This window comes from Marmota marmota, unplaced genomic scaffold, assembly GCF_001458135.2.
Source record: "Marmota marmota marmota unplaced genomic scaffold, marMar, whole genome shotgun sequence".
Lineage (NCBI taxonomy): Eukaryota > Metazoa > Chordata > Mammalia > Rodentia > Sciuridae > Marmota > Marmota marmota.
Genome location: NW_026000026.1, coordinates 49,804,385 through 49,830,210, shown reverse-complemented (window position 1 = coordinate 49,830,210; position 25,826 = coordinate 49,804,385). Strand labels below are relative to the sequence as shown.

The window sequence follows — 25,826 nt, the reverse complement described above, 5'->3', positions numbered from 1 at the left end:
AAAATAATGTGAGTTCATTATAATAGCTCAGTATTTGGGGCAATATTAACACCATTAAAATCAAATTTTCTTTGTTCATCTATATATATTTTTTTACACATAAAATACCATAAATATTCATTAATGTGTAGAAAAGAACATTCTGAGTTACTAAAAAGTTAAAGGGTAGAATTATTTCAAAGAATCGTAGCTTTATTTCCTGGTCTTTAAAAAACAATGACCTAAGTAGAGAATAAGCTTTAAAAGCATTTTATATCTAAGAACAGTTCCTTTAAAGACAATGGGGTCTCATTCTCATTCTGGCATTATTGTGGAAAATTTTTAATCAGGTATTCAACCTAACACCTCCCTGAAAAACCAGAAGCACATAGGGAATTGTGATCAAAATGGCAGAATGGGATAGGGGCGGGAAATGGATGACAAATACGAGTAAAAGAACCAGCATGAATAAGATAAGTCTTTGGGTAATTAGACAATGTCAAGTACCAACTTCTAGGATGTAGAGCACTGTGGGAAGCAGGCAGAAAATAAATTCAAAGGCAGGCAGGATGGCCAGAGGGGCCTAGTAATTTGCTTTGCAATTTGATCTAGGACCCCAGTAGTAGATAGGGCACCAGTGAGCATCCTAAAAGCAAATACTGCATCTGTGGTTCAGCCCATGGTGTCCCAATTTACTTCCTCCCCACTCTAGGAAGAGGATAAAAGAGAGTAAAAAAGAAAAGTTAGGAGAAAGCAAATTAAATGCTGATGTTCTTTCCCTCCTGATCCTGATGCAGTGATGAGATTGCCTCAAGACAGTAGATATTATCTAATAATCTAAGTTAGCTATGAAATACAGTCCATTTTATGTGATGCAAAAATTATAATTCAAGAAAATAATAATTTATATAATGCTATTACTCTGTATGATAACTTTCTTTGTAGTTTGCAGAGCCAACAGAAAATCTAAATTTTTATCACCACTCCATCCTCATTACATTTTCATTATTTCTTTTGAAACAAGGGAAAAATGTTATCAATTACCAAACTACCCCCTTCCATCAATTACATCATATTCCCCTATTCCCCAAGTCATTTGCTAAGCCATTACAAAAATGTTTTCTACTATTTTAAAACCATATTATAAAACATAGTGCTGACTAGAAGCTTCAAAAGTTTACCTTTTCAAAGGATGCCTGTACCATACCCCTAACTAGTTTATGAAAAAAAGTGTTTGCGTTAAAAAGTTAAACAACAGATATAATGGGCTGATCCTAGATATGGAACTATGAATTAAGATTTATTTCCAGGCTGGGGTGGTGGCTCAGTTGTAGAGCAAATGCCTAGCAAATGTGAGGCATTGGGTTCAATCCTGAGCACCACATAAAAATAAATAAATAAATAAAGGTATTGTGTCTGACTACAACTAAAAAAAAAAAGTTTTAAAGATTTATTTCCTTCACTTCATTGCATATTGTGAGGATCTTATGAGTAGTCACTACTTTTTCAATCAGGAAAACACTTTATTAAAAAAATTTTATGGAGTCTATAATTGCCCAAAGCAGGATTTCAACAATGATTTCAGTAAAAACTTTCCCACACCCAATTAAACTAAATACCTTTGTTTTGTTTATTTAGTTTTTTATGTTTGTTTGTTTGTTTTTAATGTGGTTCTGGAAATCAAACCCAGTGCTTCACTCATGCTAAGCAAGCACTGTACCACTGAGCCACAACCCCAGACACCAATTAAACTATTTTAAACATATGAACTTTTCTGATCTTAAATATTAGATGATTGGACTAGTCCTTAAAAAAAAAATCAGTGAATCTGACCCTAATTCTAATTTGTTGACCATATTATATATAATTATAATACTGATAAAAATTTTTAAATCCCACCTAAGTTTAAGAACAGAATTATAGATTAATTTACACTGTTTAATTTAATGTGAATGTGGTCACCAAATTTTATGCTATTTAACTTTTAAGTTATTTTCATTGACGATTTATCCCGACTTGTCTAGTGTATTTGAAAATGCTTACACATTTGCCTAGGTAGTACTGCCTACCCATATAGTGGTTTTAAGTACATAACATTCTTGTAATTTTTCTTACAAAATTAAAACCTGCCTTATGGTTGCCTCTAAAGGCATTGCTATCATGGATAAATGAATAAAATTCACATATTCCCTGAAAATCGATAAACACTATAATCAATAAACTATACTATTCAATAACTAAAAAGATACATGCAGAGTCATGTCTACCTAAATATGTCACATCAATCATTAATAAGCTAATCAAGTCCTATTTTTTCCAAAACCATACTATACTTCTACAAGTTAGCAAGAATATGCATACAGGAATACACATATTAGCAAGAATTGTCTTGAACATTATCCAAAAAATTGACTCTAATGACCTTACCAGGGAAAACTGAAATCCATTTAGAACCATGACTCACCTTCAGCAAAAGTCAGAATGTCTCCAGCACCTATAAAATCTAAACCTTCAGTAGCTGTTCCACCAACAACACGCCATTCAACAGTCACCTGACCTAAGCTGCCTCCTGTCCTGTGGATCACCAGCTCCACTGAGGTCTGAGGCTGCTCCTGAACTTCGACAAACAAGCCATCTTCGGAGGTATTGGGACTAATACTATAAATCACAAACACTCCAAAGACATCACCATTTAGTGCTATGGTAACTGTAGAAGTATTTGGCTGTCCAATGGTTGGCTGATTTTCAAAAGTGGCTGTGATGTTCATGAGATGAACTTCAAGGAGAGAAATTAGGAAACTCTCATCCATCTCTGGAAAATCATCAGGAAGAATAGAAACTGTGAGATTTGCAATTTCATCACCTTCCAGCATTATGGCCCACTGCCTTGTCACAGGCTCATAGTCACTACCAGCCACAGCTTGACCACTAAAAAGAGATGCTACCCTGGTCATGTTTTTCTTGTAGGTCCAGAAGTCTGAATGATTGATAGATGGGTTGATGGAGGATGTCATCCAAAAACACTGAGGACCCTCAGAAGCACTGAAAAATGAAAACGCCGAGCAAGCATGTTCTTTGAGGCACAGAGTGGCACAGGTGTACTGGGGCTCCCCCGCTGCAGAGACATTCACCCAAGTTCTCCAAAGTGGGTCAGGCACCCCTTGAATTGGTGATTCATAGTAGGACAGTAAATCTTCACCTTCCTCAACTGCAAGAGCCACTACATCAATGTCGGAAGTACTGTAGAACAACAACAGCTGCCCAAAGTGCCCTCCACTAAAAGATGGAGGGACAATTAAGACAGGTTAAGCACTCAAAGTAATCTGCATATTGTACAAACAAAAGAGCAGTGCTGATTGTGGTTTTTCTTTTTTTATGTTTAAAATAATAATACAAATACAACATGCTTCTTAATTGCATGTCTTCAAACATTTTTTTCTTAGGTAGGGAACTTTTGCTAGTTTTCAATCAAATAATGATTTTTTAATAATATTTACTTTTTAATTGAGCTATGAAAATATCTTGCAAGATATGCAAATGGTATCAATTTCAGAATTTCCAAGCAGAATTACAAAATGAGTTTTAATTACTAGGTTTTACTGAAGATAACAATAATAACAGTACATTTGGAAGAAATGTAATGACTTGCTCTAAGGTCCCTCAATCCTACATTATCTGTTCCTAAAGGAGCTCAGTGTAAACTACGCTGCCTTCAAAAAGAAATGCAGGAAAAAAACAGAATCTGAAAATCAAGCACTTCAAACAACATCTGAGTGTTCTTTAACTTAAAGTTGTATTTAAGTTCTACAGACTCTAGATTAAAGTAATAAATTTATGAGATTAGAAAACAAAAAGGTGTATAATCTACTATTCATTTCACTAACAATAGGTATAAGTATGATGGATCATTTTATTAATAAACATAATTCAACCAACACATTTACCTATAAAATAAATCATAATATGGAAAAACCATCAAATCCAAACTATTTAATTGTAGGGGGATCCTTCTTCACCACCCATAATTCCATAATCACCCATAATCACTCCCAATATGTGAGCAGCCACCTCTTATACCTTCGCCTGACAGTGATGTTAGCACAGGAACTTCTTTCCAGAGGCTCTTGAACACGATAAACTGACTGAACAAAGGCTACTGTGCCATATGGATTATCATTGGCAGGAATAATAATATTTGCCACTCCATCTAACCCAATAGTGCCTCCACCAGAGGCATCAGTTAGTTGCACTTGGATAACCTAAAAATAGAGTGAAAACTTCCTTAACAGCATCCCAGCTCTGAAATTAGAGTAAGAATGATGCAGGTAAAAAAATCAGCAAACATATCCATACAAGCAGAAAAATAAAATAGACTAAGCATAAATGGATTCAAAGAAAACTCCCCCAAAACATTTGCAAACCCAGCTTAGAATAGAATAATTCATTATCAACTTAATAATAGAGCATGATTATACATAAGAAATACAGGCTGTTTAAATTCCTTAATATTCAGTTTTATAATCATATAAATCAATTTTAAGATTCCTATTTATGTTTATCATTTCAATGATATGACTTTTATGTCCTATACCTTTTTATTGAGGGGAAATATTGCATATGCATTTTAGCTCAGAGTTCAATCTATTATGCTTTATTTCCCATGTTATCTTGAATGGAAATTCTGACAAATCTTATAAGAAAAAACATCATATTGTATTGCAACCTTTAGAAAAAAGGAAAGAGAAATGTTTTCTACATATAAATGAATAATATTTTAGAATTGAATTATGATTTGCATTCAAGAGAAATTTTATGGACTCCTATAAAATTTAATACTATTAAAGAATAAATGCTAATATAATACTGTTATAAGGTCTAAGCTTTAGTAATACTGGAATTTCATAAAATAAAATTATCTTCAGACAATATGTTAGTGATGGATGAATCAACTTTCCCACTGAGACTCTTAATTTTAGTTGCCATATTGCTTCTTCATCATGAAAAATATAAAACAGGAAAATTACCGAGCTTATTTGTTAAATAAGCTCTGAAATTAGAGTAAGAATGATACAGTTAGATAGTAAACTCTCAATAATAGTTGAAGGATAATAAATGAAGAGTGGAAAGTCAAAATCTACACTTAAAAAAGATTGGCTTGCATCCAAGCCAAAAGAGACCATGAATACAAATTAATAAAAACAAATGTAGAAAAAAATGAACATAGTTTTATATATTTTTAATTATTTAACACCATTATTGAAAAATACAATGTAATTGCACAAAAAAATCGTATACTAATAAAATCTCATGTAGACAAAATCTATTTCTAGAATATTCCTCCTCTTGTTATTTGTAAAGATCACTTTTATACTACCATACTTTGAACATTCTTGCAGAAATAATTTATCTGACATCCTCTCTAAAATGTCATAGCCAGAGTCATCTGTTCTAGTCACTATAAGACAAGGCACAATTTACAGTGTCATTCTATACTAGCCATTCCTCTCACCTCTTCAGTCTCCGGAACGTCGTCAGCCAGGACCTCTAACAACAAGGTTTGAATGGTTTCCCCAGGGGCAAAGGTCACATTACCTGAGACAACTCGCAGGTCGCCAGTAGCAAGCTGTCCATTAATGGTGGCAACCCACTCAATAGTAACATTGCCGAGTGTCCCAGAATTTCGAATTATTGGCAGGTTTACCTTCACTGAGTTAAACTCAGGTTCCTCTACAATAAGTTTAGTGATCTGAAAACCTGGAGGGCAGACGGATACAAAGTATAACTGAGTCAACACAGAACTAACAAGGACCCTTCTACAGTGGATTCTTTCTCCCCCTAAGCTACCTATGTAGCTACACTCCACAAAATCAGGGTACCATGCTGTGACACAACTTTGTCAGGCCTGCCAAAGTTTCCAACCGTTATTTTTCATTGTGCTAACAACAGAAATCATAAAGTGAGATGTCAACAGGGGTCATGTATATACCAGCCATGAGTGAAATAATCCAGTGGGAACTTGGCTAACTATACAAACGTCCTGCCTAGTCCCCAGGGGTAGTTGCTATTTGCTCCCATGATTGATACTATGCAGGAAAGGGAGGCTTGATGTTGCCAGATTTTCTTACTTATCAGGAAAGCCCAGAAAGTCAGATCTAAATGGCAATTTCTACAAATTAATTTTTAAAGGAATTACCTAAGACTCACAAAATGCATCTGGGAACCAAGTCTGAACAGAAAGATAAAAGTTCGTGATTTCCATCTCTATGTTAAGGGGTGATTTACTTACTTTTTTAAAAAAAAATTACTATCCATGCCTGTCAGTCTACATAGGGGTCCTATGTATCACTAATAAACAGTTAAAAAAGAACACTTAATCAAATCAATTCTGAGTCTCTACAGAAAAGAAATGGCCATTATACTTGACTTATACAAACAAGTAAAAGAGAGGTGCGAACAAGCACAATTACCAAATAATCCATAGGGGTCATCAGAAGCCTCAATAATAATGACAGCCTCTGTCAAAGCCCCTAGTTTCGCTCCTCCTGTTGTTTGATTCAGCAGCTGCACAAGGAAAGATTCTTCCAGTTCAGGGTAGATGTCGTTAATGATGTATATTGGCACAGCTTTACTGGTTTCCCCTTCCAGCAAGACCACATCTGATGAAGCTATACTGTAATCTTCACCTGCAAAGACAAAAAGTAAAATGTTAACATTTATTCAGAATATGATAAACATTCCACACACTAGGGAAACAATATTTACCCCAAACTTTATGGTACACTTGGGGAGACATTTTCGAGGATATTAACAATATCTATTCTAAACAAAGTTTTCTAAAACTAATAAAAGTTGGATTTGATAATATCATAAGATAATGGAAAAAACTTCTTAAGGTTGTTCAACTTCATGTCTTCATTTTCAGGAAGATGTTTATATACTTTACTATAGATTGATTCTCTGCCTCCCTCCTTCCTTCTCTCTCTTTAGAGTGAGATAGACAATCATTACCATAACATGGTTCCTTCTCTACAAAAATAAATAAATAAATAAATAAATAAATAAATAAATAAATAAATAAATAAAGAGTACAATACTTTAGAACAAAGAAAAGAACTAGAATTCCAATTTCACTGGGGAAATAAACTATACTATTGCAGAAACGGCATGTTAGCATCCTCAGTGATACAGCTGGAAATGATAAACTTTCCTACAAAGCTGGATAAAAAGCTGCTGCTGAGTATTGCTCAGGGTGGCAAGAAAACAAGCACTGGATAAGGAAAGGAGGGAGATTCCCTTTGGATCCTACAGGCTAACTCCTCAGAACACTAATTCCCCCCACCTGTCAATAGATGAGGTTGTCTAGAGACAGTCAGGCATTCTTCGGTTTGTGCATCCTCTAATGTGCACAGATGAGGTAAGCCTGGCTTGTTTTTCCTTTTTTTTTTCTTTTTTGAAGATGGACAGAATGCCTTCATTTTATTTACTTATTTATTTATTTTAAATTATTTATTTATTCTACTCTGTTATACATGATGGCAGAATGCAATTCATTTCATATTACACATAGAGAGCATAGTGATTTTTTAAATCACTAATTGTACACAAAGTATTTTCACACCATTCGTGTCTGCATACATGTACTTAGGGTAATGATGTCTAACTCATTCCACCATCATTCCTACCCTCTTGCTCCCTCCCTTCCCCTCCCTCCCCTTTGCTCTATCTAAAGTTCCAACATTCCTCCCATCCTCTGCCCCCATCACCATTATGAGTCAGCAACCTCATATCAAAGAAAACATTCAGTCTTTGGTTTTTTGGGATTGGCTTGCTTTACTTGGCATTATATTCGCCAATTCCATGCATTTACTGCAAATGCCATGAGTTTATTCTCTTTTAATGCTGAGTAATGTTCCACTCTGTATATATACCAAAGTTTCCCTATCCATTCATCTACTGAAGGGCATCTGGGTTGGTTCCACATTTTAACTATTGTGAATTGTGCTGTTATAAACATTGATATGGCTGTGTCCCTGTAGTATGCTGTTTTTAAGTCCTTTGGGTATAAACCAAGGAGTGGGATAGCTGGGTCAAATGGTGGTTCCATTCCAAGTTTTCCAAGGAATCTCCATACTGCTTTCCAGATTGGCTGCATCAATTTATAGTCCCACCAGCAAAGTATGAGTGTGCCTTTTTCCCCACATCCTCACCAACACTTATTGTTGTTCGTATTCATAATAGCTGCCATTCTGACTGGAGTGAGATGAAATCTTAGAGTAGTTTTGATTTGCATTTCTCTAACTGCTAGAGATATTGAACATTTTTTCATATGTTTGTTGATTGATTGTATATCCTCTTGTGAGAAGTGTCTCTTCAGTTCCTTGGCCCATTTATTAACTGGGTTATTTGTGGGTTTTTTGATGGTAAGGTTTTTGAGTACTTTATATATCCTAGAGATTAGTTCTCTATCTGATGTGCTTGTGGTAAAATTTGCCCCCATTCTGTAGGCTCTTTATTCACCTCACTGATTGTTTCTTTTGCTGAGAAGAAGCTTTTTAGTTTGACTCCATCCCATTTATTGATTATTGGTTTTAATTCTTGTACTGTGGGAGTCTTATTAAGAAAGTCAGGGCCTAATCTGACATGATGGAGATTTGGGCCTACTTTTTGGATCAAACCCAGTGCCTCACACATGCTAGGCAAGTTGTTTGCCACTGAAGTACAGCCCCAGCCCAGGCTTGTTGTCTTTTTTTTAGCAAGAATCATGTTCAGATGATTTATATTTTAAATCAGGCATCATATCCCCCTCATTCACACTCCTGTTCCTTTGAGTGAACACTAGAATTCTAACTGAACTGTTATTGGGCAAATCTCTCTCTAAATTCTGGATCTCCTGTATCAAAGAAGGCAGTCTCCAAATGTGTGCATTTGGCAGTCAAATCATTCTGCTTATACATAAAATAGTCAATGCTAATCATTGTCTCTTCCATATTCTTCATAAATAAACAAGTAAGATAATGGCAGATAAGCCTACTCCAAAGAACCAAAATTAATGGCTACTCATTTTTTCCTGCATTCCTTAGTAGTCATTTACACATGAAACCCTTTCAAAAAATGAAAAAAAATCAGAGAAAGCCAATGACATCCTTAGTTTACTTTTCATTGGCTTGTGCATACTTCAGCTGTCATAACTTTTGAATTTTGGTACAATTTTACCAGTGTCTTTTCATGAATTCTACCAATTTGGAGTCACAGATATGTAAAATCTCTAGATTGGTATCTAAACAGACACAAGAGTACTGATGCTTTCTAGTTGATTTTTCGAATTATGTCCTTATGTGGCTTTGTTAATCCAGACACATGACCCTTTAAAACACTTCGCTGCTCCTTAGATATCTTTTCTTACCAGCTACTGCAGTTATTGGCACAGCTTTAAACTTCACAGAAACATCTGCAAATGCTCCTCCTGTTCTAGTCACATTGATAATAGGTCCAACATGATTTTCTGTCACTCGAACCACTGGCGCTGAAAGCTGAAGGGTTCCAAATGCATTGTCGTTGGCCAGGATAATTAGATGGGCTACAGTTTCTACCTTAGGTCCCAGGCGTGGAGAATTTGGAACTAAAAGAGAAGAAAAGCTAATATATCAAATTTCTAAAAACGGGTTAAAAGTCATCAAGAAGCCTCAATAAAACTGCATCAGCCAGATGTCTCTCTCTACTATTTATATTTCAAAGGATTTAAATCTGTATATGCACCACCATTAAACTAGAAATTGGAAATACAAAAATAAAGTAAATAGAAAATCCCTGCTCTCTTGCATCTTACAATCTAGGGAGATTTTTCTTCATATAAAAGCTTGGCAAAGGAAAGATTACCCTACACAAGTATTTTTAATAAGTATTGGAAACTTCTGAAAAAGCAGTGAAATGGTTCAAGTATAATTAATCATCAATTTACATGATATTACAAGTCATAATGAGCCTACAGAATTATGTGCTTCTATTTAGTTCATCATCATGCCACTAAAGAAAAACAGCACTCTGGTTATGAAACTGAGTAGAAAAGGCATTTCCTTCTAAGTTCCTTGAGCTTAAAGACCAGCTGCAGACTCCAGTCACCCCACTGCACTACAGAACACCAGAATTTACTCCTCCCATCTAACTGTATTTGAATACCTATAATCCAACTTCCCTCTCTCTTCACTTGCTACTACCTTTCCTAGCCTGTAATAATCACTCTAGCCATCTACTCTCTTTTTTGAGATCAACATATTTAGCTTCTTCACATAAGTGAGAATATGCAGTATTTATCTTTCTGTGCCTGGCTTATTTCACTTTTGATAAAGTTCTCCAGTTCCATCCATTTTGCCACAAATAGCAGTATTTCATTCTCTTTGAGAGTCAAATAATCTCCCCTATACCATATTTTCTTATCCATTCATCTGCCGAGACAGATAAAGACAGGGATAAATATATATTATTCAGCAGACTAGGAATCAGGCATAAAGAAGTTGAAGAACTCATGTAAGATCCTCTACTAGTACCTATCAGACACAATGAGGAGGTGTACTAAATGGTTGGCCTCATTTTCTTACTTCCTATTTATGATCCCCACCATATCAGCTACCTGACCTTTGGCTCTCCACCACTGGGCACCCTGCCCTGCACTCAGGTGCAGGTGCTAACAGCTGCTCCTCTCATGGAAGTTGATGATTATACTTAGAATAGAGCAGCAAAGATCCTAGCAGGCCCTACACTGATTTGTCTACTAAAATTTGAGTCATCAGCAAGTTTATAAGATGACAGAATAAAGGAGATTGCTTTCCTGACTGTTCTGTGGCATGAAACCAAGAAAGCAGACAGCAGCTTCTCAGTGAGCATTTTTGAAGGCAGTCATTTTTTCATGGGTCAGTTTTTTGAGGACTAGGAGTTTTGTTTTGTATTCTTTCATTTTTAAAAAATTTTTACTTTACATATACATATATATTTTTTCTCTTACCTGTTTTGCTTGATTCTCTCTTTTCTTCCACTAACAGCCTATCTGTATTGTTCTCTCTTTCACTCAATTTTTTACATCTATCTTCTTTCCTCCTCCCTCATAACCATCACATTCTATATCGCTTCTGTTCTCCCCCTGTCCACCATTTGAAATGGAAAACCCTTTTGCAAATTTGCTGTTTTCATTGTAGACAACAGCTGATCATATCATTTCTGTTTATTGTGATAATTAACACTGTAGACATCATAATAGAAACTATTTGGTTTAATGTTGTATATTGTTTGCATTGGTTGTTGTTATTATTTGTCTTCCCCTAAAGAGTGAGGTTCTGGAAACCTTCAGGGATACCATAAGTCCAGGGGGCAGAAACTCTACTGCCTCAGATCCATACTGTTAGAAAGGTGGACACACAAACAACATGAAAAAGCAAGGAGCAAATTGTCCGGAACAAACCGAGATACTCCAATAACAGAATCCATTGACACCACAGTGGAGGAAATGTCAGAAAATAAGTTCAAAATGTACATAGTTAAACTGATCTGTGAAGTAAAGGACTGAATAAGGAGTGAAGTCAGAGAGAAAATATAGGAAGTGATAGATCACTTCAATAAAGGAATAAAGATTCTGAAACAACAACAAAACAGCAGAAATATTCAAAATGAAGATATCAATTCCAAATTAAAAATACAATTAAAAGCATCACCAACAGACTAAATCACTTGGAAGATAGAATTTCATACAATGAAGACAAAATATATAATCTTGAAAACAAAGTTGACTGTAGAGAAAAAAATATCAAGAGACCATGAACAGAACTTTTAAGAAATATGGGATAACCTGAATAAATAAAGATTTATTGGGATAAATAAAGGCTGGGAGATACAAACAAAAGGAATGCACAATCTTTTCAGTGAAATAATATCAGAAAATTTCCAAAACTAATGAATGAAATATAAAATCAAATACAGGAGGATTACAGGACCACAAATATACAAATTTACCCTCATTAAGGCACATTATTATGAAAATGCCTAACATACATAGGGATAAAGATAAAAATAAGGAAAGAATTTTAAATGCTGCCAGATAAGAAGACAGGTAACATTATAGGGAAACCAATCCAGATCTCAGATGATTTCTCAAATCAGATCCTCAAAGCTGGGAGGTCTTGGAAAAATATATACCAAGCTCTGAAAGAAAGTGGAAGCCAGTCAAGAATACTATACCCAGCAAAATTAAGCTTCAGAATTGATGATGAAATAAAAACTTTCCCTGATAAACAAAAATTGAAAGAATTTACAACTAGAAAGCCTACACTACAAAACATACTCAATGTGATATTTTATGAAGAAGAAATGAAAAACAAAAATGAAAACCAGCAAAGGGAGGAACTACACTAAAAGAACACTGAATCATGGCGAAACAAATTCTAATTAAAAACCAGAAGTAAATCAAAATGACAGGGAATAATTATCATATCTCAATAACAACGTTGAATATAAATGACCTAAACTCATCAATCAAAAAACAAAGACTTGAAGATTGGATTTTTTAAAAAAGGCCCTACAATATGCCATCTCCAAAGAGACTTACCTCATAGGTAAAGACATCCACAGACTGAAGGCTAAAAGAAGGGATGAAAACATCATTCACATAGATCTCATAAACAAGCAGGGGTTGCTATCCTCATATCAGATAAAGTGGACTGCAAGCCAAAGTTAATCACAAGATACAAAGAAGGATATTTCATACTGCTTAAAGGAATTATACATCAACAAGACATAATAAGTGTAAATACTTTTGCCACAAACAATGGAGCATCTATGTACATCAAACAAACCCTTCTCAAATTCAAGAAGCAAATAGACCACAACAAAATAATACTGGGTGACTTTAACACACCTCTTTCACTACTCGATAGATCCTCCAACCAAAAACCAAAGAAGGTATAGAACTAAAAAATATGAATAATAATTTAGACTTTACAGGCATATATAGAATGTTTCATCCATCAATGACTGAATACACTTTCTTTTCATCAGCACATGGATTCTTCTCTGAAATAGATCATATCTTATACCCACAAAGCATCTCTTAGCAAAAACAAAAAATAGAGATAATACCTTGCATCCTATCAGATCATAATGGAATGAAATTAGAAACCAAAGATAAAATAATAAATAGAAGCTACTCTAACACCTGTAAACTGAATAATACACTATTGAATGATGAATGGATAACAGAAGAAATCAGGAATGAAATTTAAAAATACTTATTTTTCAAAAGAGGGAACCCTTCCAAACTCAGTCTATGAAGCTAGTATCACGCTGATACCAAACCAGACAAAGACACATCAAGGAAAGAAAATTTCAGACCATTATCCTTGATGAACATAGACACAAAAATTCTTAATAAAATACTCACAAATTACATACAAAAACATATTAAAAAGATGGTGCACCATCATCAAGTGGGGTTCAGCCCACGGATGCAAGGTTGATTCAACATATAGAAATCAATAAATGTAATTCATCACATCAATAGACATAAAGTCAAGAATCACATGATTATCTCAATAGTTGCAGAAAAAGCATTTGACAAAATAGAGCACACATTTGTGTTCAAAACACTAGAAAAACTAGGGAGAATGGGAACATACCTCAATATTGTAAAAGCTATATATGCCAAACCCAAGGCCAACGTCATTCTAAAGGGAGAAAAATTGAAAGCATTCCTTCTAAAAACTGGAATAAGACAGGAATGGCCTCTTTCACCACTCCTATTCAATATAGTTCTAGAAACTCCAGCCATAGTAATTAAACAGAAGAAAGAAAGACAAGGGATACAAATAGGAAAAGAAGAACTTAAACTATCCCTCTTTGCTGATGACATGACTCTATGTTTGAAAGACCCAAAGATATCCACCAGAAAACTTTTAGAACTCATAAATAAATTCAGCAAAATGTCAGGATATAAAATTAACACCTAGAAATCAATTGTGTTCCTATATATCAGTGATGAAACAACTAAAAGAGAAATTAGGAAAAATACTCCATTCACAATAGCTTCCATGAAAACTACAGAGCACTAAAGAAAGAAATTGAAGAAGAACTTAGAAGAAGGAAAAATCTCCCATGTTCTTGGATAGGCAGAATTAATATTGTTCAAATTAGCCATACTACTAAAAGCATAAAACCGATTTAGCAATTCTTATTAAAATTCTGATAACATTCTTTATAGAAATAGAAAAAGCAGTCCTGAAGTTCATTTGGAAAAATAAGAAGCCCAGAACAACCAAGGCAGTTCTTAGCAAGACGCATCACAATACCAGACCTTAAATTATACTACAAAGCTACAGTAACAAAACACCATGGTATTGGCACCAAAACAGACATGAAAACCAATGGTACAGAAATAGAAGTCATAGAGACAAACCCATATAAATACAGATATTTCATACTAGACAAAGACACCATGAATATACATTGGGGAGAAAAGAGAGCCTCTTCAACAAATGATTCTGTGAAATCTGGAAATACATATGTAATAAAACAAAATTTTGACCCCTATATCTCACCCTGCACAACCCTCAACTCCTGGCACATACTCACAATGGATACTACTCAGCCATAAAGAAGAATTAAATTATGGCATTTGCCAATAAATGGATAGAACTAGATACTATCATGGTAAAGTGAAATAGGCCAATCCCCAAAAAACTAAGGCAGAATGTTCTCTCTGTCATGCAGATGTTGACTCTAGGCAACAGGGAAGGGAGGAGTGAAGGTTCACTGGATTAAACAAAGGGGAATGGGGAAAGGGGGGAATGGTAATAGAAAAGACAGTAGAATGAATCAGATATAACTTTCTTATGCTCATATATAAATACACGACCAGCATAACTTCACATCATGTACAACCACAAGAATGGGAAGTTTACTCCATTATGTATGACATGTCAAAAAACATCCTACTGTCATGTTAACTAAAAAGAAGAAATTTAAAAAAATAAAAAAAAATTGAGTCACCATCACAGACTTGCACTTAATTATTCTTTCTTTATCCTACATTATAGCTATGCGTAAATATGCTGCATGGTTCTGGGAACAGAGAAAACATAAAATATACATTGATTGTTTCTCCTATCCCATAGCACACAGACACTCTGCATATATATCTACATCACACTTTATTATTAATAATTGCTCATATTTATTAATAATGTTTACCTTGTGTCAGTGCTATATTAATTTTTGCATATTTGCTCATATTTAATCCCTATAATACATCTGTATTATAAATAGGGAAACTGGGACTTTAGACGATTATGTTCAATAGCTTATTATTATAAATTTAAAAATAAGTTATCTAACACCAACACACACAACTCCTGACCACTATGATGTGCAATAATCCCTTTTGGTTTTATTTCTATTTTGATACATTTGTGCTCAAAAACCAGAGTGCATTCTCTAATTCTTACCTAATAAGGCTAATTATTATTTTAATTTCTCTGTTATTATAACTAATCCGGCTTTTTTAAAAGTGAGGGGTATTGTATAATAATTTTTAACCTTGACTATAATTTAAAGATTTAATATTAGCAATTGTAAATTTCCTCTATAACCCTGGACTACAATTACATTCATTATGGTTAAGAATGTGGCTTCTCATACATAATACATTCACACAGGTGAAGAGACTCAGGGGAAGAAACTTACTTGAAAAGAGCTTTACATACTGACTTTGAATCTTACATTTTAAGCTAAGTCAATATGCTAATCTTAGAATCTTACATCTTAGCCTAAGTTATTCCACAAATTTTCACAATTTCCTACCTCTACACAGCCCTGTCCCCTTCCTTCATACATGTTTCTTGTCAATACAAAGAGCTTTGGTGGGTTAATGAATTTCCCAAAAGTGGATCAAGGTGAAGGGATCTCAGGCTCTTGTTACTAGGATTAGCCCTGGACTCACTGGAGAGATTCCAGAATGCTTTGAAACTACAAGTATAATAGTATAACTGTAGTAGAGGTCAATTACACACAGATTATACAGAAGCTTCTAAAATCTTGGAATGTAACTGACTTCTAAAACATGATTTCTAAGATAAAAATGTATTCCACATCCAGTTGTCTTACAGATAAACTTCTGTAAGATGATCTTTTCAAAGTGAGAGCTTACTATTTTTATAAAATTTTCTGTTATAACCAATTCTAAAAATTCATTATTTTGGCAGCACACTAATGCATACTTACTTGGTCGATCCTGCACTTTCTCTATTAAAGTAGAATTGAATAGTTCAATAAACACAGACTCCGACCTTTCTGGTTCATCATCATCCAAAATTGAAATAGTTATTGTGGCCTCAGTCTGATTAGCTCCAAAAACAGCAAATCCAGAAGCTGATATATAATCTCTTCCTTGACTTGCTCTGGCTAAATTAGGTGGAAAATAAGGTAGTTTTTTCATATCATCTACTGCAGCATAAGAGACCATAACTTTTCCCATAAGGCCTTTCAGCCTTATTATTGATAATGTGATGTTCTGGGTTGCTTCCTCAACTTCAATAGGTCTATTCTTCTCAGAAAAAATGAATACCCCATAAGGATCATCACTAGCCAAAATTGTTAATGTGGCACTAGTATGAACTCCCAAAGAACCACTGGAGACACTCAGGATTGACACAGAGAATGCCTTATCCAGCTCTGGATCTTCATCCGGCAATATTTCCACTGTGATATGGGCACTCCTCTGTCCAATATCAAAGGTGATGTTGCCAGAGGTGAAGGCAAGATCCCCATCAGGATCAGAGTCTATGTTCCAATGCAAAATCACTAGAGACAGAGTTCCATGACTCCTCACAACCTGCAAAATAGAGTATTGAAATGTTTCAAAAGAGAAATTGAAACCATTGACCTAGAGGTTTACATGTACGTAATGACAAGTGCATAATAAACTTTAACTTTACATAAATTCCCAAGATTATAAGATTATTGAAGTCAGGGACCATACATTATGCATCCCTGAAGAATCTCAGAGAGTCATACAGAAAATATTTAAAAAGTTATTGTTACATAAAATCACAAGTTGATGGAAAATTTTTAACTTCTGCCTAAATTTTGGCTGTATCTCAGACAGAGTTATAATATGTAACAATAATGAATGAAATGTGACTACAAACTTATTATATTTAAGCAAGTCCCCTTGAAAGTTTTACATTTACTGCAAAACATGGTGTGTGCTTCATTGTACATAACAAATGGGTGCGCTTTTTCTGAAAAACTAGTCAAAAAATTCATTTTTAAGAGAAGTCATATTTTCTTTCATCTTTGATATAGCAAATACCAAAATTTGCTTGACTCAGTATAATACAATACATTTAAGAGGCAAGAAATGCTTTTATCAATATATTAAAAATCAAAAACTTAAAAATTATTCCTTATTTCCCCAAATAATGTTTATGTAGATAAAATAGTGTTAAATTCTAGACAGTAGTTTTATAAAAATGTGATCCACTCCCTTAATTTTTTTCTTTCCTAGGTTTCTCTTTCTGAACTTGCTAAATTAATTCCACAAAAATTTAATGAAGACACACCACAATAATAAAGAAATACAATAACTCAAAAACAAATATGTTTGAGTTAGTGTGCTTAATTATTTGTACAAAAGCTGAGGAAGCTGAGTCATTAAGCAACAGAACACTTCTTAATTTCTTTGCAACAAAGCAGAGTGGACATACACACACATCAAATAGAATTGTTATTATTATTATTGGTTTGGATTTTCCTTCCTTCTGAGTAAGAGACAGAATAGAATGGTACTTCACTCAATGGCATTAGTTATGGCCATGCACCTTGCTTTCACCGTGGAAATCTAAGTAGAAATGATTTAATCTGATTCACAAAGAAGCTATAAGGTCAGTATGCAGTTCTCAACACCCACATTTCTTGTCTCTTTTATGAAGGTTGGGATATAGCCAACTGTAATCCATGGTCCCCAAAGTGACTGATGATAGAGACTCTTTTCAATTTAGGTTGGACATATACCATGAGTGAAAAATAAATTTTGGTTGTACTAAACCCAAGATTTTGCATGTTTGTTATCACAGCCTGCTTGAACTAATACTAAAATATGTTCAAGTTAAATACTTGGAGTACACTCCATTGTATTCTTTGAAGTATGAGGTGATCTCAGAAAAATAAATAGTCTTATGAAAAATTAAACATAAACACAAATGCCTAATGACTACTCAATTAACAATTCATAATGTCCATATTATAGCTTCATTCATTTTTACCTACATACAAAAAAAGAAAGCATAAAACACACCTTCATAAGAGAATAAAACAATTTTTATAAGAAGAGAATGTGTGTAGGAATGGAGTACTCACATTTAACATAACAGTGCTATATCCATCTTCTGGTTCCGTTCCATTGACAAAGAGTGACTCCGGGCTAAATCCAAACACACCGTGAGCATGGTCAGAGGCTGCTATTGTCACTAGAATCTGGGAAGCCACTCCTAGACTGGCTGCATGAACAAGTTCCAATGAACAGCAAAAATAAAAGAATGTTAATCAATAATTGACAAACAACAGGAAAAGCCAAGAAACAACTTCATGAAAGAGCTGTTGCTTTGACTGAACACATAATTTGTTTTAGAAAGAAAGGCAGACACAAATGGTTGCCACACATATTCATGTTTTATGACCTTTCTCTACTTTGGCACCAATGTGATATACAAGTGTTGCATAAGCTCTTGGAGATAAATAAGGAAAACTTGTTTTACTTTTTCGTCTCTGTGAAAGAGATCATTCTTTCACACAGTGTGTATGAGGAAGGTCTCTCACGACCTTTGCTGACCTCAAAAGAACATGAGCCAGAATTACTTTAACCTTTATGAAACAGTAGTTTCACTATGATTTTAGTCAACTGGACTAAACAGATTGTTGGTTTCAAATATGCATTAACTCTGATTCTATTTTTTGCATCATATTATAATATTGATTTGTCTCTCTGATCCCAAATAGACCATGCTAAGATCTGGGGAAGAATTTAAAGTTTTCCTAATACCCCCATTTTCACTCTTTGTTTTATTAATGTTTGCAGACAAGAAAATGAACGATTCTAAAAATAATACAGTAGCTATATGTACAGGTTATGTGGCGCATTGATGGAAGTTAGAAATGAGGAAAAGGAACATGAGTTCTGACATTGGAAAAATGAACATTTGAGGGTTAGAAAGTGCTCTCTTTCTAAACATTCTAAACAAAATTATTCTAAACATCTATCCACATATGTAAAAATATTTGAGGTAAAAAGCTGAATCATGTTTGTATATGAATCTACTTGAAAAGACATCTTCTTTTCAACTATCCCCCATTAATTGATAACTTATTCTCCTTATTTATTTCCTTCCTAACTTCTTTTTCCCATTTGTTTTAATCAAATGTTACATATAAAGACTCATGGTTCATTTTTTACAGAAAGTAAATGTGATATATTTAACATGAAATTACAAGTGCTCTATTTACCTCTTTTTAGGTATTCAAAACTATCTTTTTTGGGGGGGGTACTGGGGATTGAACTTAGGGATACTCTACCACTGAGCCATATCCCCAGCCCTTTTTTGTATTTCATTTAGAGACAGGATCTCACTGAGTTGTTTAGGGCCTCACTGTTGCTGAGGCTGACTTTGAACTCAACAAGCTACTGGAATTACAGGCATATGCCAGTGTGTCTGGCAAAAACTACCTTAAATTTTTTAACCATCACTTTTATAAATAACATTCAAACAAAACTCTACAATCAGAATCAGGAAATTGCAGTGAATTCATACAGGGAGGAAAGCCTGGGCATCAGAATCAGACATCGATATGATTCTAACTACATCGCTTTCCAGCTGGATAACTAAAACCTAGAGCCAATAACATGTCATAAAGTTGCTTTGACAGTCAATGAGATAAAATATGTGAAGGACCTACACTTAGTTGGTGCCAATAAAGATTTCAGTACTACCAAGCACAGTGGTGGGTGCCTGTAATATCAGCAACGTGGGAGACTAATGCAGGAGGATTGCAAGTTCAAGGCCAGCCTGGGCAATCTAGTGAAACCCTGTATCAAAATCAAAGTTAAAAAGAACCAGGGTTGTAGCTCAGTAGTAGCGTATTTGCCTAACATTAACAAGGCCATGGGTTCAGTGCCCATTACCAATGCACAGAGGAGTGGTTAGTATTTTTGTTTCCAAAAAGAGAAAAAGAAGCAAAAATAAAAATATATACTAGTAAAGAACCTTGGAACAGCTGCTTACCACGTTTGTGAATAGTTGGAAGGAAGAATTCCATGTCCCCATCACCACTACCACTGCCATCAACCCTAAAGAGTTCAGTCACTTCACAGGAGAAACACAAAGACACAACCCACACAACACACATTGACACAATGAGAAAATTAAGAGCTCTTAAAAATATCAAGCAAAGAGGAAAATGAAGTAACAATCATCTGATAATAGTCATTCTTGCACAGAATACAGATTATTTCGAAAGGAAATGCTGTAACATCTGTCATACTATCAAAGTATCAAAACTTTTTTCATGGTTTCAGGAAATGCTCCATGGAAATTAGGATTGGCATTTCCCATTTCCAATCATTTAAATGATTCTACTTTTAAAATTTCACCTATTTACAACAATGTAAATTGTTTTCTAACATTTTAAAAACTATTCATATGAATATTAACCAGGCTCAGCAGCACATGCCCATAATCCCAGCTACTTGGGAGGCTGAGGCAAGAATATCATACATTGGAGACCATCCTTGGTAATTTAGGAAGACCCTGTCTCCAAATGAAATAAAAGGGATAGGGATGTAGCTCTGAGGTAGAGCACCCCTGTATTCAATCACTAGTATGGGGGGGGAGTGTGTGTGGGGGGTGTGGGGCGGTGTGGGTGTGTGTGTGTAATCATATCTTGTCTTATATGCCTGTGACAGTCATCTTGCCACTCAGAACCACCAATTCAAAATTTGAGAAATGCATCAAACATTTCCTTTCCACACATTCAAATCCCCATCTCAATCTTATTCACCCTCTTGCCACTGACATTGTGGAGAGAGCCTTAGATAAATAGACAAACATTCTACTTCAGCCCTGGTTGTGAAAGACCCCCATTTTAAAACCATCAGCAATACACTAAACTCCGTGGCATCTCAGTTTTCTCACCTGCAAAAAGTCCTGTCTTTGATAGAAATATTGTAAAGTAATAGAAATATTGTAAAATCAAATAATATAAAACATGATAAAAATATAAAACACCTTGGCAATATACAAGGATCATAATAAAGATTAAGCAGTTATACACCTTTGGTCCAATACATCGTATATGCCAACCATTATATTTGCCAAATGTTTACAAAGATGATGGAAAGGGCAGTGATAATAGCAATAAAAAAACAGAATAAGAAAAGCAAAACCACAGCTATACATATGTGCTCCTGCCAATATACTTGGTTGACAGGCAAGTTTAAGGTCAACCTTGTTCTCTGTTTTTCCTCAATAGAGTTGGAAACTTATAGCACCCAGGACCTACAACCATCTTACAGACGTAAGAAGCAAAATGGATTCCCAGCAGCTATCTAGGCCTTGCTCTCACTTCTACATGATTATATAGGAGTCATAAGAAACAGGTATAAAGTTCAGCACCACATATATTTTGGTTAGCATAAAACATCTAGTCTGACTGTGGCTACCTTATGTAGAATCATTTTAGAGAAAAAACAGTATGGAATAAGAACTGCTTCCTGAACTTTGAAAGAATTTAGCTCCACAAGCTATTTTACAATTAGTAAGCAGTCCCTAAGTGTGAATGAGTTTAGGAGTCATTGTTTGGATACCTTTTCCTGCAATCCTAATTCACTGAGAAAAAGTAGATTCCCTGCCACTATTGTTTATTAAGAAACTTCAAGATTCATTTTCAAATGAGAACTCCTGCTCAATTACTATGTAACAATATATATTCGAGAGAATTGAAGGAAAGTTTCTACGAAAAACACAAATATCGATATGATCATAAATATCATCTCAAGAATATCTGATGTTTGGGGTTGAAGCTGAAAGTCATGGTAAAGCACTTGCCTGACATGTGAGGTCCTAGGTTTGAGACTCAGCACACAAAGAAAAAAAGGGGAATATTTGAAGTTTCATTATTAATTAGTATTGGGTACAGCCACTAACATTCTTTCTTTTAAGTAGATGAGTATTTTTAATTCTAAATGATACAAAGGGAAATTTCTCAAATATTTTTTGTTTACTTTTTATTAATGATTTGAAGATGTGAGGACTTGTCTCTGGAGAGCAAGCAAAGCTGGCATTTTTATATGCCACCTGCCAGAGGTCATCCAGGACATTTTTACTACTTCATGCATTCACCAAGCTGAGGCACTGTTTATTTAATCACTGCCTTACTTCCAAACACTGGCTCAGACTCCGTTGCTTTTCCCTGGCCTTTGGGAACATAGGAAAGGTTTTGCATACTTACCCTAAGTCCTTCTTGATACAAAATGACAATTTTAATATATCTATGCTACCCAATCTCTACCTTTGGATAGCTTATACAACATGACTCTCTTCATATAAACGATGCAGATGATGGTAATAATGATACAATAATACCAGGTTTTGTAATGAAAGGAATTGTGCTGGTGAATACTCTACAAATCTCAATTTCTTATACTTACAAAGGTAATACAATGCATACCACATGTATTCTATAACAACCCTAGCAGCCCCTGATAATCACACACATTAATACTTGTGTAAAGAAGCATGTAAATAACTCAGCTAAATATAACAAATAGCCTCACTTGGATGCAAATGATATGTAATATGTTTTAACTCCAAAAATCTCTGAAAAATTAGAACTTTCTGAATATCATTTCTCTCTCTTGTTTTTTTCCCCTTTTCCCTCACTTCCTCTTATATGTAATTTTGTATAACAATGAGGGTCTCCTTCCTTTACCATGCAATTTCCCTTCTCTCTCTCTTTCCCTCCCCCCTCTCATCCCTGTTTAATGGTGATCTTCTTCTCATGCTCTTCCCCCCTATTCTGTTCTTAGTGCTCTCCTTATATCAAAGATGACATTTGGCATTTGTTTTTTAGGGACTGGCTAGCTTCACTTAGCATAATCTGCTCTGGTGCCATCCATTTCCCTGCAAATGCCATGATTTTGTCATTTTTTAGTGCAGAATAATACTCCATTGTGTACAAATGCCACATTTTTTTTTTATCCATTCATCTATTGAAGGGCATCTAGGTTGGTTCCACAGTCTAGCTATTGTGAATTGTGCTGCTATGAACATCGTTGTAGCAGTATCCCTATAGTACGCTCTTTTAAGGTCTTTAGGGAATAGTCCAAGAAGGAGAATAGCTGGGTCAAATGGTGGTTCCATTCCCAGCTTTCCAAGGAATCTCCATATTGCTTTCCAAATTGGCCGCACCAATTTGCAGTCCCACCAGCAATGTACAAGTGTACCCTTTTCCCCACATCCTCGCCAGCACTTGTTGTTGTTTGACTTCCTAATGGCTGCCAATCTTACTGGAGTGAGATGGTATCTTAGGGTGGTTTTGATTTGCATTTCTCTGACTGCTAGAGATGGTGAGCATTTTTTCATGTACTTGTTGATTGATTGTCCTCCTCTGAGAAGTGTCTGTTCAGGTCCTTGGCCCATTTGTTGATTGGATTATTTGTTATCTTATTGTCTAATTTTTTGAGTTCTTTGTATACTCTGGATATTAGAGCTTTATCTGAAGTGTGAGGAGTAAAAATTTGTTCCCAGGATGTAGGCTCCCTATTTACCTCTCTTATTGTTTCTCTTGCTGAGAAAAAACTTTTTAGTTTAAGTAAGTCCCATTTGTTGACTCTTGTTGTTAACGCTTGTGCTATGGGTGTCAGATTGAGAATAAGGTATTAATGAACTTGGTTTTTATATGCTTTATATGTGGAAATAGCTTTAATAGGACTATTATGAAAATTCAAAAGGGAAGAAAGAAAAAGGGTAGTTTTAGGGGCAGTTAGTATTACAATTATAATTTGGTGATTTAGAATAAGTGTACTATTTTGTTCTAAAAGCACATGTACTTTAGGGAAAGATCAAAGTGTAATAAAAGTGAACTGAATAATACAATATGTGGTATTCATATAATATATCATATAATAAATTGAGATACTATTGAGAACTAACTAAAGGTTACAGAAAATTGAGTTAAATATTAATTTATAAAAGTAATAACTAAAATTTCATAGAGAAAGTAATTCATTCATTAAAAGAAAAAAAAGTAAGGTTAATTCAAAGAAACTTCTTTAATGGAATCTGCTGTCATCACAGTATGTGGAAAAGCATATATTTGATGTTTTTTTTAATTGTCAGTCTTACCTCCTCCCTCCAGGTTTAACAACTCAACTTTAAAAGATTTTTCCAGTTCAGGGATAGAATTATCAGTGATATTGACAAAAATGTATTTATATCTTTCTTCTGGTTGAAATTCTAATGTGCCAGCAACATTCTGAAATGCAAATGAAATGTTAATCAATTAAATCATAATCATTGTATATGAAATCAAAAAGTGAGAATGTTTGCTTTATATCACCTTGTTAGATACTGAAACAGAAGAAGATAAGTAAATGCAAAATTTAAAAACTTCATTGGATATTAATGGTGTTCAATGCAAATTCTAAATACATATTCTTCAACTAAATAAAGGAGATGGGCTTCTAATTTTTTAATTTGTGTATTCATCAAAAATGTAGTCCAGACAAATGATAAATCATTGACAACATTCACAAATTTCTATAATTACTTTAACGAGATGCAAGGAATTCTCTTGATCAAGTATATTTAGAATTATTACAAATTATATAATTGAGAATTTTATATTCTCAATGTATAATAATAATGGCATTTTTCATCCTGAGAGTCTCCTCAAGCAATAGCATATATTAGTCCATTTGGCAATAATCCTTCCTGTATTATACTTGAAACTGGAATTCATAATGTAGATCTCAAAACAGAAGAGTTCACATACTTGCAAAGAAAGAGTTATTCCAAATCAAAGTCTTATTCCTTCCATTATTTCATATAAACATTTTCCTCTCAAATTATGAGAATAAGTTTTAAAGTTGTTTAATCCTTCTGTGTTAGTTTCTTTAGGCAATTGTATTTCACCTTGTGAAGCTATTAATGATTTTAAAGTTAAATTGAAGAACTCTAGTACGAAAAGCAGGTTGTACCCTGCTCTGAGTTAACTCCATGTTATATAGAACAGCAATGCCTAGCTCTAAGCTATTCCATTTTATAAATCATCAGTTTGCCATGAGTACTTCATTTTGAGTGCAAGTGCTAACGTTGAATGTCTTGGTAACTTCTCTGGGCAAACAGATAACCCCCACATATAGAACCTATTGGGAAGCATAATCCCTAGCTTCCCAGCACAATCATAAGGCATAAACCAACAAATAAATTAATCATGTTAATAAAAAATGACCACATGTGACCTTATCAAATTAAGTCAGAAGCACATGTACATATGGTCATATTAAACCTGTATCAGAGAAATCCGGTACTGAGATTATCCATCTCACCATACGCAACCCCGTCAACCTGAAACTCGTAAAAGAGAAGCACCTAAGACAGCAGTAGGCAGAACTCACCCACAAGTACTCATCATCTTATCAGATCATGTGGGGAAAGCAAGATGAGGTCCACAGGTGATGAACTCTCAACTCTGTCCCTGAGGTTTCAGCTGAGCTTGAAGTCCCTGCATGATGTGAACCTCTTAAAAACTGCCTGCCA

General features: G+C 34.6%; 1 protein-coding gene across 2 annotated transcripts in view; it reads right to left on the bottom strand.

The window, feature by feature from the left end:
* Adgrv1 (adhesion G protein-coupled receptor V1) overlaps nucleotides 1–25,826 on the bottom strand; it is a 548,667-nt gene that overhangs the window by 419,074 nt on the left and 103,767 nt on the right. For both annotated transcript variants that reach the window (XM_048811397.1, XM_048811398.1), the window contains 9 exons: nucleotides 24,411–24,540; nucleotides 20,292–20,372; nucleotides 18,373–18,512; nucleotides 16,237–16,846; nucleotides 9,383–9,598; nucleotides 6,447–6,662; nucleotides 5,489–5,733; nucleotides 4,057–4,238; nucleotides 2,444–3,255 (listed from right to left, as the gene is read on the bottom strand). In XM_048811397.1, the coding sequence (XP_048667354.1) occupies nucleotides 2,444–3,255; nucleotides 4,057–4,238; nucleotides 5,489–5,733; nucleotides 6,447–6,662; nucleotides 9,383–9,598; nucleotides 16,237–16,846; nucleotides 18,373–18,512; nucleotides 20,292–20,372; nucleotides 24,411–24,540 (2,632 nt within the window). The remainder of the gene's footprint in view (nucleotides 1–2,443; nucleotides 3,256–4,056; nucleotides 4,239–5,488; nucleotides 5,734–6,446; nucleotides 6,663–9,382; nucleotides 9,599–16,236; nucleotides 16,847–18,372; nucleotides 18,513–20,291; nucleotides 20,373–24,410; nucleotides 24,541–25,826) is intronic.